This window comes from Monodelphis domestica, chromosome 1 (genome assembly GCF_027887165.1).
Source record: "Monodelphis domestica isolate mMonDom1 chromosome 1, mMonDom1.pri, whole genome shotgun sequence".
Classification (NCBI taxonomy): Eukaryota; Metazoa; Chordata; class Mammalia; order Didelphimorphia; family Didelphidae; genus Monodelphis; species Monodelphis domestica.
This window is the reverse complement of record NC_077227.1, coordinates 204769764-204785348: the sequence shown is the minus strand read 5'-3', so window position 1 is coordinate 204785348 and position 15585 is coordinate 204769764. Positions and strand designations below refer to the sequence as shown.

General features: G+C 48.0%; 1 protein-coding gene across 1 annotated transcript in view; it reads right to left on the bottom strand.

Moving 5' to 3' along the window:
* Positions 1-15392, bottom strand: part of PLA2G4B (phospholipase A2 group IVB) — a 26463-nt gene extending 11071 nt beyond the window's left edge. Inside the window, exons 1-12 of the mRNA XM_056810316.1 lie at positions 14702-15392; positions 12318-12387; positions 11640-11776; positions 9908-10039; positions 9584-9624; positions 9131-9173; positions 7929-7992; positions 6541-6671; positions 5493-5576; positions 4688-4725; positions 3886-4021; positions 1988-2124 (exon numbers count right to left, since the gene is read on the bottom strand). Coding sequence (XP_056666294.1) covers positions 1988-2124; positions 3886-4021; positions 4688-4725; positions 5493-5576; positions 6541-6671; positions 7929-7992; positions 9131-9173; positions 9584-9624; positions 9908-10039; positions 11640-11776; positions 12318-12387; positions 14702-14710 — 1022 coding nt within the window. The 5' untranslated portion in view covers positions 14711-15392. The remainder of the gene's footprint in view (positions 1-1987; positions 2125-3885; positions 4022-4687; positions 4726-5492; positions 5577-6540; positions 6672-7928; positions 7993-9130; positions 9174-9583; positions 9625-9907; positions 10040-11639; positions 11777-12317; positions 12388-14701) is intronic.
* Positions 15393-15585: the final 193 nt, after the last annotated feature.

The following is a 15585-nucleotide window of genomic DNA, read 5'->3' as shown; positions in this document are numbered from 1 at the left end:
GTCCAAACCTCATGCCCACGGGGATCCTTCTTCCAGAGGGGGAAATCGCCAGACCCCTCCCTGGCTGACTCCTGTTCTAAAGGAAAAGAATGGCAGAGTGTAGACAAACACTTTGGGGGCAAGAATTGCTTTGGTCTTGCCTTTGGACCCTCCAAACCCAGCACAGTGGCTAGGCCATGGTAGGTACCAAATAATGCTCCTTGTTGAATTAATTAATGAAATAAAAATATTTGTGAAGCTCTCAAATTTTTGTTGATAATAATCCCTAGTAAATGCTATGAATATATGGCCTGTTTAGGTTTGCTAAGTGCTTTTCCTAGGTTAGCTCATTTGGGAGGTGGAGAGTAGGTGCTATTATTACTCTGATTTTACAGATGAAGAAACTGAGCCTGAAAGAGGCTAAATGACTTGTCCAGGTCACACTACCAGGAAATGTCTGAGGAAGTTTTTGAATCTGAGTCTTTCTGATTCTACCTTCAGACTTCTATCCATTATGCCACCTGGCAAAGGAAGGAAGGAAGGAAGGAAGGAAGGAAGGAAGGAAGGAAGGAAGGAAGGAAGGAAGGAAGGAAGGAAGGAAGGAAGGAAGGGAGGGAGGGAGGAAGGGAGGGAGGGAGGGAGGAAGGGAGGGAGGGAGGGAGGGAGGGAGGGAGGAAGGGAGGGAGGAAGGGAGGAAGGGAGGAAGGAAGGAAGGAAGGAAGGAAGGAAGGAAGGAAGGAAGGAAGGAAGGAAGGAAGGAAGGAAGGAAGGAAGGAAGGAAGGAAGGAAGGAAGGAAGGAAGGAAGGAAGGAAGGAAGGAAGGAAGGAAGGAAGGAAGGAAGGAAGGAAGGAAGGAAGGAAGGAAGGAAGGAAGGGAGGGAGGGAGGGAGGGAGGGAGGGAGGGAGGGAGGGAGGGAGGGAGGAAGGAAGGAAGGAAGGAAGGAAGGAAGGAAGGAAGGAAGGAAGGAAGGTGGGGAGGAAGGAAGGTGGGAAGGAAGGAAGGAAAGAAAGATAGATAGAAAAAGAACAGAGGCAGCTGGATGGTGGAATGGATACAACACTGGGCCTAGAGGCAAGAGGACCTGAGTTCAAATATGACCTTCAACATTTAGTAGTTATGTGATTCCTGGGCAAGCTCTGTATGTTTCAGTTTCCTCAAGCATAAAATGGGAATGATAATAGCACCTATCTCTCATGCTTGGTGTAAGGATCAAATAAGATAACATTTGTGAAGCACATAACATAGTGCCTGTCACATAGTAGGCACCTAATAATTATCTTATAAATTCCTTCTTTTTTTATTAAATGCTTACTCTATGCCAAGTTTATGCTAAGCACCATGGGTACAAATAAAAGCAAGCCATTAACTGCCTTCAAGGAGATTACATTTGAATGAATGAAGCAAGCTCTCCTGGATTGGAAACCCTATATCTTCCTTTATAACTAGAGGACTAGAAATATTCAAACAATCTTGTGGGGTTGAAGATCTGAGAATTTCCTGGAGGTGATATAATTTCTTTTCTTTTCTTTTCTTTCTTTCCTCCTTCCTTCCTTCCTTCCTTCCTTTCTTTCTCTTTCTTTCTTTCTCTTTCTCTCTCTTTCTTTTTCCTTTATCTCTTTTTCTTCCTTCCTTCCTTCCTAAAAATAATTAGATGCTTAGAAACAAGTATCAGCTCCAAGGTAGAAAAGTGCTAACGACTAGCCAGTGGGGGTTAAGTGACTTGCCTAGGGTCACACAGCTAGGAATTGTCTAAGGCCATATTTATTCCTGGCTCTCTATCCTCTGAGCCACCTCACTGCCCCCATGTTTTCTCATTGAGGTGGCACACTACTTGCAACATCCTCTTCCTGCAATATGAGTGCTCTCAGCTCCCCCAGTCTGAGTAGGAAGCTATAGCAATTCTGTTGGGTGTTGAGATTAAAGAGACGAGCCCCACAGGTCTTGCCTTGCCCAACTCTCCAGGGTGCCACCCAAGCTAATACTGCCCAACCCAACCCCATGGCTCACCATGTAGAGCCTGAGGCTCCCGTGATGTAGGAGACACAATCCAAAAGCCCCAGCTCCTTCAGGCCTGAGAGCTGCCCATACAAGGAAGTCATCGCCCGGATCCCACCACCTGTGGCCATGATGGCCACCACTGGAACCTGAGAGTGAGAGAAGCCCTACTGAGGCCTCTGAGGAATAGACTCTGAGTTAGCACCAGGGCAGAAGACAAAAGGCTGAGCATCGGGCATAGATTCCAGCAGGTCCAAGAGCCATTCAACTCACTACAGAGCTAAGGTTGATGGAAGAATCACAGGATCATAGAAGCTAGGGCCAGAAAGAACTTCCAATGTTATCTAATCCAGTGCCTTCATTTTAGTGATAAAGAAACAGAGGCCAGGAAAGTAACAAGTCTTGCCTACAGTATCCAAAGAAGTAAACATCAGAGGTAGGATTTGAACCCGAGTCCTTTGACTCAGAGTCAATGACCTTTCCAACTAAATTCCTAACAAACCTCCCAGCTTCACATCTGATTCAACCCTTCCTGAAGAAGGATGCCTAGGTCATCAGGGGCCCCAAAGAGTTTAGAGCAGCCACAAACCTGCCCTATTCTGAAAAGCCCCGCAAAGACCAGAACAGGGCAATGCCCACCTTTACCTCCTCTCACCCTGCCCCACACCAAGGGGATCGGTCTTCTACAATTTAGAATGCCCACAGTCACCTGCCAGTCCACTCCCAACCTTTGTGTGGAAAGAACAGGGCTGGAAGCTTTTTCAGCCCCATTAGGAGATGACCTAGAATTAGCCTGGGTCCTCCTGGGACAACTCCCTATGGAAAAAGACTGACCTTCAAGTCAATCTGGAATTCATCTCCAAATTAGATCAGCCTCAAAGCAGTAAAACAATTGCTTGGCTGTTCTCCCAAAGTCCCAAAAGAGGAATCTGACAGAGAGACAGGACACAGGGACGTACAACTGGGAATTAGGAGAAAAGCGGAGGAAAGAAAAACTCTACGTACTGTGGAGTCCCAAATGGGAGGGATGGGAGGGAAGCTATGATTGCATCACTGAAGAGTCGCCCTGAGCCCCACTTCTTCTCTTCCTTCCTTCTTCCTCTCTCCCACCCCTAGACTCCTACACCCTAGCTGGGTGAGTAGGAAGAGTGGCATGTCTGCTCGCATCACCCCGATGAGTTGGGAACAAGATATAAGCTACAGAACACCCCTCAACCTTACTGTCTGCCCTGCTGCTGCTGCTCTCAGCCCTGCTGCAGGACCCTCGAGGCTGAACCCTCTTGTGTGTGTCACCTTCCCCCATTAAAGTGAACACCTTGAGATCTGGGGAGCAGAATCTGCCTCACTTGATCCTTTTTATAAATCCAGTGGTTGGCTTATAGTAAATGCTTAACAAATGCTTTTTCATTCATTCATTCACATCAGTCAGATAGTCTTTAGGAGCTGCCTAGGACATGGAGAAGGTAAATAACCTGCCCAGAGTCACCCAGTTATTTTAAGGCAGAGGAATGCCTTCAACCTGGGTATTCCTGATTCCAAGACCGGCTCTCTATCCATTAAGCTGTCCTTCCTCTCTCCCAAACCCTGACCTCTGAAAACCATCTCAAGGGCCTCCGCCAAAGCCACACACTCATTAGGCTCTCCACAAATTGTGTAATTTGAGAGGGAAGAAGCAGGGCACTGGGACAAGAGGCTAGGATGTGCCAGCCAAAGAGCAGAGGGGCAGGCCTGGCTGGCAAGGACGCTCCTCGACAGATACAAGCCCTAATTTGGTTGAAATTCTGCCCTGCAGCCCCCTAGGCCTGAGCAGGAAGGATTCAGGTCCAACATTGAGCTCTGGTACATCATCCCTGGCTCAGGTAGGGGCCCTCCTCCCCCATCCCCATCCCATGCAGGCCCAGCCCTCAGACCTCATCCTCTGGCAGCTCGTTCTCCAACTGCAGAACCTGTTTTAGGGCTTTGGCCACCACCTGCTTCCTCTTCTTCAGGAACGCCTGCTCCTCCTGGCACAGCCCAAAGCCCAGGCGCACAGCCGGCTCCTCGGGGCTACAAGAGGCAGGGATTGGAAGGCAGCATCAGTCCCAGAGGACCAGAGCCCCTGGGAACCTCACCCACCCTTTAGAGGGAGGTAAACTGGTCTTCCCCTCCACCCCACTATTTCCTGACGCCTTCCTCCCTTCTTCTGCTACCCTGCTGGAGGCTGGAAAGTCATCTCCTAGTGGAGATGCAGCCCCGCAGCCTGTAACAAACTCAGGGGCCAGAATAAATCGAAGCAATGGCCTGGGAGAACACGGCCTCTTTCCCCTCCTAACTCTCCCTGCCAAGGCAGACTAAACTCCTTGGAAAGGGGAACTTCAGTTTTCCTGCAGACCCTGTTGGGCACCAAACCAAAAAAGGGGAGAAGAGCCAAATATTCTCTTTAAATCTGGGTCCTCAGCCTCTAGGAGAGAAAGGAGCTCCCCTGTCTACCATCTGAAATGCTCATGAGCTGTACAGGGTAAGATGGAAGGGTGGCTGCTGGTCAGTAATTGAGAGGATTCTAAGACAGAAGAGCGGTAAGGACTTGGCAACTGGGGTTAAGTGACTTGCCCAGGGTCACACAGCAAGGAAATATCTGAGGCTAAGTTTGAACCCAGGACCTCCCAACTCCAAGCCTGAGGCTTTCCTAGCTCCCCCTCCATTTCCTCTTGCTTCTGGCAAGCAGCCACTCACCATTTCTCGGTTTTTAGCTGCATCATCAGTGCTGGTTCCTGAAAATCATTAATATTTCTGTCCCACACTATTGATCAAACCCAAACTCCAGTCTTTCCACCCCTACATCCCTCTTCCCAGCAGTCCTGAAAGAAGTCACAGAGCCTGATGTCATGACTTCCCCAAAGCCCAGCATACCCCCTTCAGGTACAGCCATGTCTGGGGGCTAAAGATCAGGGATGCTCAGAGGACCCTCTTCCTATAACACTGGGGCCCAGGGATCAGGTGGCCAGAAAACAATGGGAGCCCATAGATCAGCAGAGGCTGAATACACTGTGATGCAATGAACTTCATAGAATATTCTGGTGCCATTAGAAGCAACAGATACAAAGTATTCAGAGAAAATTGGAAGATTTGTATGAACTGATACAGGGTGAAGAAAGCAGATCCAGAAGAATAATATACATGTTAACTAAAATAATACAAATGAAAACAGCACTAAAAGCAACTGAGCTCAGATAAAAGGAAAAGAACCATCTGAGTGAAGAGCTGCTGAAATAGGCTTCCCTCCTCTTAACAGAGAGGTGGGAGACTACGGGTATGGAATGCTGCATACATGGTGGCTTGGGTGATTGGTTTTGCTTAATTCTTTTCTCTTTATTATGAGAGCATTTCATGGGGGTAGGTAGAGTAGGGAGGAGGAATTGCTGAAAGACTTAAGGATATAACCATGGTATAAACAATCAAAGACATAATTTAAACTTTAGAAAGAACAAGTAAAGGTTCTGGGGTCCAAACAGACTATCTTTTGTTCTGGGGCTCCTACCTTTGTTGTGGGTAAGGAAACCTTCACTGCATGACCAGAAGGTAATGACTTCAGGGGCACTTTCAGTACCTCCTGGGAAGTGTCCTGTTGGAAGTAAGGATGAATTATTTGAAGAAAGAAACTGTAACCTCAATTCCCTCTGCCTAATTCCATCCTAATAAGGGATAGGGTGGGAACACAGTAGAAAAATGAGGAGGAAGATATAAGGGAGTCATAGAGCCACTAAGAATTGGTGCTCCTCTTCTTCTCTGTGATGGGGAAAGGCAGTGGAAGGAAAAATTGGGCTAGAAAAAAGGGAAGAAAGGAGGAAATGGTGGGAGAAAGAACTGGTATTAGGGCAGGGACAGAGGAGGTAGGTGAACTCCATCATCCCCCAAAGTGATCCCTGTCTTCAGGTACTCTAGCCCCCCATCTCCTCAAACAGCCTGAGCTCCCCCAAACCCAGAAAGGAACATTCCCACCACCAAAGTCCTTTGTACCATGAAATGATTCATCATCAGAAACTGATGTGGTTTCATGAATGGAAATGACCCTAAAAAAGATGCATTGCCATCCCCTTTGCTGCTCTGTCTTGAGGACTACTGAACCTTTCCATCTAACTTTGGCTGAAACCTCCTGTATATGTCACCTCCCTTCCCCCTTTACATTGCATGCTTTTTTTGTTTTTTCCTTAAAAACCCTTTACCTTCCATCTTGGAATCAATACTGTGTATTAGTTCCAAGGCAGAAAAGTGGTGAGGGCTAGGCAATGGGGGTCAAGTGACTTGCCCAGGGTCACACAGCTGGGAAGTATCAGAGGCCAGATTTGAACCTAGGACCTTCTGTCTCTAGGCCTAGCTCTCAATCCACTGAGCTACCCAGCTGCCCCCCCTCCCCCCATTGCATGCTTTTTAAGAGCAGCAATGGTCGATTTTCTATTTATATCCCAGTGCTTAGTATAGTGGTTTGTACACAGTAGGTGTATAATAAATGCTTCCTCATTCATTCATTCATTCATTCATTCATATATACATACATTCCTGATCCCCTGGGAGGCTGAGAACATTACCTGGAGCTTAACACTTAGCTCTGAGTCCCAACAAGTTGGAGAGTGGAAGCGCACAGGGCTGGTGCCTGAGATGATGGTCTGGCTGCCCTCGTAGGACCCAGGCATTAAGGCTTGGACTCTACTGTCTGATTCTGGAACATAGAAAACAAGGAAGACTGAAGGGATGGATACGATGACTTCAATCTTCCCTGTCCCTACTCCCAGGGGCTTCAAGGAGGTTCCCTGGGAAAGTTCTGCTCACAATGGTCTTGGGGAGACTCCCACCAACACATGCCAGCACTGAAGGGTTGTCCACCAATATGGAGATCAAGTCTTTGCTGTGAACGTATGACCACATTCCCCAGCCCCATTCCTCCTCTGCTCCTAAAAAAGCTCTTTATTTTCTTTACATTTCCAATTCTTTGCCACCACAAACACAGCTGCTATAAATGTTTTGAGAACATATAGATCCTTTTCCTTTCCCCCTGATCTCCTTGGGAAACAGACTCAGTATTGATGGATCCCTATACAAAGTTTTTTATCACGCTCTGGGTGTAATTCCAAATCGCTCTCCAAAATCAGTTCACTGCTCCACCAACAGTGTATTAATGTCCCTGCTTTCCCACATTTCTGCCAATATTTGTCATTTTAGCCAATTTTATGGGTGTGAGAAGGAATCTCAGAATTGTTTTGGTTTGCATTTCTCTAACCAGTAGTGATTAAATTGTCTGTTCACATCTTTTCACCATTAATATACTGGAGGACAGCTCTTGTTCTAATACATCTGCCAAAGTTCCCTATATGCTTTAAGTATGAACTCTCTATCTGAGAGGCTGTCTATTAAAATTTCCCCCAATTTTCTGCTTTCCTTCTCATCTTGACAGCATTTGTTTTACTTGTACAAAAACTTCTCAATTTAAATAATCAGAATGATCCACTTTACATTTCACAATGCTCTCCATCTCTTGTTGACTCATTCATTCCTCTCCTCTCCTTAAATCTAATAGGTAATATGTTCCTTGTGCTAATTTACTTGTTATGTCTCCTTTTATGTCTAGATCATTTTGTCCTAACAGGATTCTTCAGCAAAGGAGAGATACCAGACTATCACAATCTGGACCACTCTGGAAGCTAAAGACAAACACTAGAGCCAGGAGCCAGCAGCTACAAGTCTAACTCTTCCTAGGCTCAGAGATCTAGATTTAGAAGGTCACAGATGGATTTGGGGTCTAGAGTCCAATTTTTCAAGTGAAATAATTGGGGCCCAGCAAAATTAAGCAATTTGTATTAAGTGGCAGAGTCAGGATTTGAACCCAGATTTCTTTCCATGGCATCATGCTGCCTCACATGGGAGGAAACAAAGGGTAAATGGGAGCAGGGGCTGTATCCCTAGGATAAAGAAAACTTACCTGTGTTATCTAGTGTGCTCTCTATCTTTTCTAGTTTAACATCCAAGCTGGAAAGTTCACGGGCCTGAGTTAGAAACAGAATAGCTCAGATATGAATTTTTGATCCCTTTATCAGTCCATTCCTGTTCCCAAACCCACATCATCTTGCCACCCTATCCCCTAGGCAACCAAGGGCCTTCCTCAAGTCCTGGATGGGTGTGGGGTTTGAGCCAAGGTCAGAAGGGTGGAAGGGGCTTTGAACCATCTGTGACATCCCTGGTCCCAGCATACCTACATCCCTGTGGGTTTAGGACTATATCTTCTCTCTTTGTTCTTCCTCTTAGGAAGCTGGAAACTAAGTGCCAAACTAGTAGACATGGATTACCTCTCTATCCCATCCCATCCTCTCCCACCCCATCCCATCTTTTCTCTTCCCATCCTTTCTCTTCCACCCCCATCCCATCCCATCCCAACCCGTCCCATCCCACTTCCTTCCATTCCATCCCAACCACCCCATCTCATCTCTTCCCATCCCATCCTATCCTTTCCCATCCCATCCCTTCCCACTTCCTTCCATTCCATCCCAACCACTCCATCTCATCTCTTCCCATCCCATCCTATCCTTTCCCCTTTCCCATCCCATCCCTTCCCACTTCCTTCCATTCCATCCCATCCACCCCATCTCATCTCTTCCCATCCCATCCCATCCTCTCCCATCCTATCCCTTCCCACTTCCTTCCATTCCATCCCATCCATCCCATCTCATCTCTTCCATCCCATCCTGTCCTATCCCATCTCAGACCTTTCAATCCTTTCCCATCCTATCCCATTCCATCCTATCTCTTCCTACCCCATGAATAGGGACTTGGGCCTAAGATTTCATTGATAGAGGAACTCCTAGATAAGAAGCTTCATTCTACCAATGAGGCCTGGAATCTTCCGTGCAATTTATAATCTTGGAGAGTTAAAGACAACAGAGAGAGTTATCTAGAGGACTGAAACATTCAGTTACTTGTCACAGAACTACTATGTGTCAGAGAGAGGACTCAAGCCGAGATCTTGACTCCAAGGCCAGTTCTTCCTCCACTCTGTTTTATTGTCTCTCTGTCATTTCTCAGAGGGGCCCTTGTGCAAGGGGTGGTGTGAGACTTCAGTGGCAGATGGAAGAGAAAGGAAGGAGTCCTCTAAGTCTCAACTCAATGTACTTGGACAGACAGACTTACCACGAGGACACCGTTGGTGATGAGCTGTTCAGGGCATGCAGGGCTAGGAGAAACAAAAGACCTGATTTTAAATCCTGGCTTTGCCACTAGTTTTCAATATAGCACCTTTGACCAAGTCATTTAATTCCTCCAGAACTCAGTTTTCTCATCTGTAAAATAAGGGCATGAGGCAAGTTGCTCTCTAAGATTCATTCCAGCTCCAGTTTCTATGATTTATGAAATAACCCTAAAAGGGCCCCACTACTGAGACTCCACGTTCTCATTCCCGATGATCAACGGTCCCTTTCCACCGTGAAAAATCTCACCCAGTGGGAATAAGGGAGAGCTCTAGGAGTATCATGGGCCTATCCAGTGACAGAACTACTAGTGACAAAACTACACCAGCCAGGTCCTCTACAGGGCCTGCCCAGGAACTCCTAGCAGGTCAGTGGCTCCAGACAGCCCCAAACTCACAAACTTTGTAGGCAGAATTCCACGTCCAGCTGTTCCTGGCCCTTGGGAGAGAGAGAAGCCAGTTGATAAAGGTGAGTGAGTGTGTGTGTGTGTGTGTGTGTGTGTGTGTGTGTGTGTGTGTGTGTGTGTGTGTGTGTGTGTTAGGGGGTGGGGGATTGACAATCAAACAGGACTTGACTGGGGACACTGGCTTTGATAGAGGGAGCAGTCTAGATGGAAGGCCATGTGGGGAGAAAGAAGTAACTCTAACAAGCTCTCTCCATCTTTCCCTCTAAACTGATGGATTTGAAGAGTTTATCACGGGGGCCCTGAACACAGCCTCACCTGAGGATTGAGGGTAAAGCTCTCCCGGTGGCTCTCCCCAGCTTTCAGAGTCCCCACATCAAAGAGCACAGAGAATACGGGGTCATCTTTGGTCATAAAGTCCTGGTCAAACATTTTCAGCTCCAGCAAATTCTGAGAATAAGAATCACACTTTAAGGTATTCAAAGTGCTTATCAAATCCATTTTACAGATGATAAAATTGAGAAGGGAAGGAGGGAGTAAACTAAAGGTTCAAGGAAAGGGTCTGGAGTGGGCGAGGCTAAAAAGAAAAACTGAGATAAAAGGAAAGCTTTACAGGGGGGAAGAGCCAGGAGATTAGGAGCCTACTAACAGGGAGAAGGAAATGTTGAAATAAATGTTTATTGAGGGGGCAGCTAGATGGCACAGTGGATAGAGTGCCAGGCCTGGAGTTCAGAAGCTCTGGGTTCTAATCTGGCTTTAGACACTTCCTGCTGGGGGGCCCCCAAGCAAGTCACTTAACTCCCATTGCCTAACCCTTGCCCTTCTGTCTTAGAGTTTTCACTAGGACAGAAAGTAAGCAATTTGTTTTTGTTTTTCTTTTAAATATTTATTGAATGAACAAACATTGAATGTTAATCCCTTTTTTCTGTGTCAGGGACTACCAGTATGGATTAATGTACATGCTGTCAGACTTGACTGATCTACAGAATTTGTTTTGCTGGTTTCTCTTTCTCTGTCTCTGCCTTTCTCTGTCTCTCTTCTTTCACACTTCTCTCTCCTCTGTCTCCCCTTCTCCTCCTTCTTTTTCCTCTTCTTTCTCTCTCCCCTTCCCTTTCCCTCCTATCTCCTTCTGTCTCCCCTTCTCCTCCTCCTTCTTCTTCCTCTTCTTCTTTCTCTCTCCTCTTCCCTTTCCCTCCTCTCTCTCCTCTGTATCCCCTTCTCCTCCTCCTTCTTCCTCTTCTTTCTCTCTCCCCTCCCCTTTGCCTCCTCTCTCCTTCTCTGTCTCCCCTTCTCCTCCTCCTTCTTCTTCCTCTTCTTCTTTCTCTCTCCTCTTCCCTTTCCCTCCTCTCTCTCCTCTGTATCCCCTTCTCCTCCTCCTTCTTCTTCCTCTTCTTTCTCTCTCCCCTCCCCTTTGCCTCCTCTCTCCTTCTCTGTCTCCCCTTCTCCTCCTCCTTCTTCTTCCTCTTCTTCTTTCTCTCTCCTCTTCCCTTTCCCTCCTCTCTCTCCTCTGTATCCCCTTCTCCTCCTCCTTCTTCTTCCTCTTCTTTCTCTCTCCCCTCCCCTTTGCCTCCTCTCTCCTTCTCTGTCTCCCCTTCTCCTCCTCCTTCTTCTTCCTCTTCTTCTTTCTCTCTCCTCTTCCCTTTCCCTCCTCTCTCTCCTCTGTATCCCCTTCTCCTCCTCCTTCTTCTTCCTCTTCTTTCTCTCTCCCCTCCCCTTTGCCTCCTCTCTCCTTCTCTGTCTCCCCTTCTCCTCCTCCTTCTTCTTCCTCTTCTTCTTTCTCTCTCCCCTTCCCTTTCCCTCCTTCTCTCTCTCCTTCTCTGTCTCTATCTTTCTAGTTTTTCTCCTTCATTTATCTTCCTCTCTGCACTCCTTCTGTCTTTCTCTGTCTCCATTTCTCTTAAATCTTCTTTATAAGAGACTTCCTGGGTGAGGAAAGGAGGAAGGATAAATTTACAAATGAAGATGATGTTGAGAAAATATAACAGCAAACCATTGTTTTTTAAAAGAGATGGGCATGTTGAGTAGAGAGAGAGGCAACTGTCTGTGGCACCTTGAGGTGGCTGTGAATGCGGAAGCGGAAGGTCTGGTTCCAGACAGGGTTACTGCAGTTCCTTACTGTACGTGTCCGAAACTCCTGGCTTGATGCTGTGGGCAGCCATAAGCTCACATAGCTGTCAGACTGGGTTACTATAGAGGAAGAAGGAACAGTATTGAGAAAATCAAAGAATCAGGGGTCTGTGGGACCCAGAAGGGTCCTTAGAGGTCATATAGTCCAACCTGCTTTTTTTACAGACTAAGAAACTGAGGTCCAGAGAAGTTAAGGGACTTGGCCAAAGTCACAGAGGTATTAAATGGCAGGGGCAGGATTCAAATAATTCCTCAATGGTGTAGTGAGGCCTCTGGTACCAGCAGGTTCCCATTGCTTCTCTCAAAGAACCCAGGACATCTCCCTCCCAGGTTGGGAATGCACCAGGCCCTACAGAGACCTACAAAGAATTGTAACTGGAGCCAAGAAGATAAGGAAAATTGGCTGAAGCCAAAGTTCCAAACTCCACTGGCCTGCCCTGGGAGCATCCCTTGTCTGTGTCAGCTTCAACTCTTTTCTCTTCTCTGCTAACCACCTCTTGGCTCTAGTCCAAGTCCTGGCCCCTATCTGGATCCAGGGCCATCAGGCTGACACGGGGGAAGGGGCTAGACAATGGAACAAGGAAGGGAATTCCAGACTCACGTATGTCTTTGGATGGGAAACCATGGGCCTTTAGGATCCGAACAGACAGCAGACTGCTCCCAGGCATAGACTATAAGGAAGAAAGGTAAGGAAGGAGCACTTGGGTGGCTCAGTGGATTGAGAGCCAGGTCTAGAGATGGGAGGTCCAAGGTTCAAATCTGGCCTCAGACACTTCTTGGGCAAGTCACTTGACCCCCATTGCCTAGCCCTTACTGCTCTTCTGCCTTGAAACCAATACCCAGTACTGATTCTAAGATGGAAGGCAAGAGTTTTTTAAAAAAAAGAAAGAAAGAAAGGTAAGGAGCAGATGGGCAATTCCTGGAGGGTGATATGGATTGGGGCAACACCTTGATTTTTTCAGGCTCACCCCAAAGGCAGGTACCATAGGGGACATGTAGCTCACTCAGGTATTCAGCCATGACCTTCCACCTGGGCAGTTCTGAACTGGAAATGGAATGAAACTATTGACCTAAAGTCTCTACTTCCTTTTATATATATAACCTAGCTAGCTTTTCCTTCCTCCTTTCCTTCCTTCCTTCCTTCCTCCCTCCTCTCCTTCTGTCACTCTTCTTCCTTTCCTCTCTCCTCACTCCCTCTTCCTCTCTCTCTCTCCCCCTTCCTTTTTTAAAAATCCTTATCTTTTGAACTTGACCCTGGGCATAATCTTTTTTTTTTTTTTAAATAAACCCTTGCCTTCCGTCTTAGAATCAATGCCATCTATTGGTTCCACGGCAGAAGAGTGGTAAGGAGTAAGCAATTAGGGTTAAGTGGCTCACCCAGGGTCACATAGCTGGAAAGTGCCCAAGGCCAGACTTGAACCCAGGACCTCCTGTCTCTAGGTCTGGCTCTTTCCCACTGACCAGACACCTAGCTGCCCCTCTTCCTGTTTATTGTTTTCTTTCCTTCCTTTTCATATCTGTCTCATCCTCTTCCCCCCCTCCCCTCATTTTTCATCACATGACTGATCCCAGATCCTCTGTGGCCAGGGATTGAGGGAGGATTTGTTGGTGAGATAGAAAAAGGTTTGTTAGTTGTTGGCTTGGCCCTGGGCCCCGACCCTCAGTGAGTTCCTTTTTGCTGGTGGTGTTCATGATGTTTCTTACTGTCCCTTGTCCAGATGTAAGCTAAGGGGAAATGAATGCTCCCCCGAGAGCAGGATTATTTCACTCCTTGTACTTATCCACAGAGCCTAGTCAATGCTCGTGGATTGTCTCCCCGAGTTTGGCATGTCATTTCTCTGGTCGCCTTCAATTATCTTACGCCTTTTCCAGGCTGCGCTCAGGAAGGAAGTTCCCAACTGAAAATGTCCCCAATGGGGTAATGCCTGCCCTGCCATGCGTCTAGATTATCGGTCAGTGACAACAGGGATAAGAATGCCCTCCAGGGAACAGAGGAGGCTCACCCCATGCCAGCCCTCAGGCCCCCACACCCCCAAGCCAGGAGCCAGATGAGTCACAAAGGATGAACTCAGACACTCATCATTCACTTCCTTCTGGGGCCCTGGGAGCCTGCCAACCTGCTCCAAGTCTTCAATAACGAGGGTCCAAAGAACTACTCTCTGGAGCCTGGTCCCAGACACCCAAAGGAATTTCCAACTTGACCTTTGGCATATTCTTCTTCTTTAATAAACCCTTGCCTTCCATCTTGGAATCAATGCCGTGTATTGGTTCAAAGGAGGAAAAGAAGTAAGGGCTAGGCAATTAGGGTTAAGTGACTTGCCCAGGGTCACACAGCTGGGAAGTGTCTGAGGCCAGCTTTGAAGCCAGGACATCCCATCTCTAGGCCTGGCTCTCCATTCACCGAGCTACCCAGCTGTGCCCTGGGCATATTCTTAAGTCCCTTCCCTTGTTCCTCCAAATCCCAGCTTGAGAAGAGAACTCCGTTGCCATTGAGTCTAAGCCCCGTCCCCCAGAGAATCCCCACCACAGAATGTTCTAAGCGTGGTCTTCCAGGGCCTCTAGTGAGAGGAGGACCCACTCACCTCCTGTCATAGCTTGTTCAAGTGTCAGAGTTCTAACAGAATTATCGAATATCAGTAAACTTCGCTGTACTTCTCTGTGATTTCCCCCATGGCTTCCGGGCCAGCCAGAGCAGGGCTAGAATGAGCAGCTCTCAAATGCCCCTTCTCTTCTCCACACTCAGCCCCCTCAGCTTCTTCCTCCTTGCCTCCTCTGGCAGCATCCCTGCTCTCCTCCTCCTGCTAACCCGGTAATGCTGCTCTGGCTCCCGGCACAGGACCACAGACAGCTTCTCCACCACCTGGTCCAGTGAGGAATGGAAATAGCCTGGGCCACAGTGGGTCATCCCTGGAGTCGTGGGAGGCCTGGCACCAGGAGAAGGGATGCCCAGGCCCCAGGAGTCTGGGTTCCCTGATGGGTCCTTACCAGAGCCATGCCTTCCAAATCCTGTGGAGCGCCAGGGAGAAGATGCCGTGCCAACCACGATGAAGCCAGGTGTGTGTGTGGCTCGGCTGGAGCTCCCAGCTCCTCCCACCTTCCCACACCCACTTCTGAAATAAGCACCTCTATTACCGACCAGGCAGGCGAGCCAGCAAGACCAGGTGCCGACGCCTGCTCTGGCTCATCCTGGTTCCCCACTCCCTGGACCTCAGTTTCCCAACAGAGGGCAGGTCCATGTTCCACCTAAGGCTGAGCAGGAGAGGAAGCTACGAGGTGGCGTTTGAAGGAACCAGCAGCAAAAAGGACCCCGGGAAAACCCAAGCTCCTGTTGGGAAGGACCTGTTTCACGGTCTCTGTGCCAGCAGGACAGGAACCTCCAGCCCAGATGGAAAGAGCCCGAGGCCGAGGCCAGGCTGAGAAATGCTCCGGCCCACAGAGGTAGTGGGGACATGAGAGGTCTTCAGAGAAAATGAGGCCAATACAGACAGGCATCTTTGCAGCCGCAGCCAGATGTTGCAAAGAGATGCTGGTCTCAGACAGCTCCTGGCTGTGGGACCTTGAGCAAATCACTTAACGCCTATTGATTAGCTCTTCCTGCTTTTTTTGCATTACACTAGTACTCACGGGGCTCAGGGGATGGAGAGCCATATTCACAGATGGGAGGTCCTGGCCTCCAATCTGCCCTCAGACACTTCCTAGCTGTGTGACCTTGGGAAAGTCACCTCACCTTCCCACACCCACTTCTGAAATAAGCACCTCTATAGACACCCATGTGAATTCAGGCCTAGGTCCTTGGCGGTGAAAAACATCAAGTCAAAAGCACACATGAAAGAAAATAGTTTAATTGCGCTAGGCCCGTGCCAGTTCCT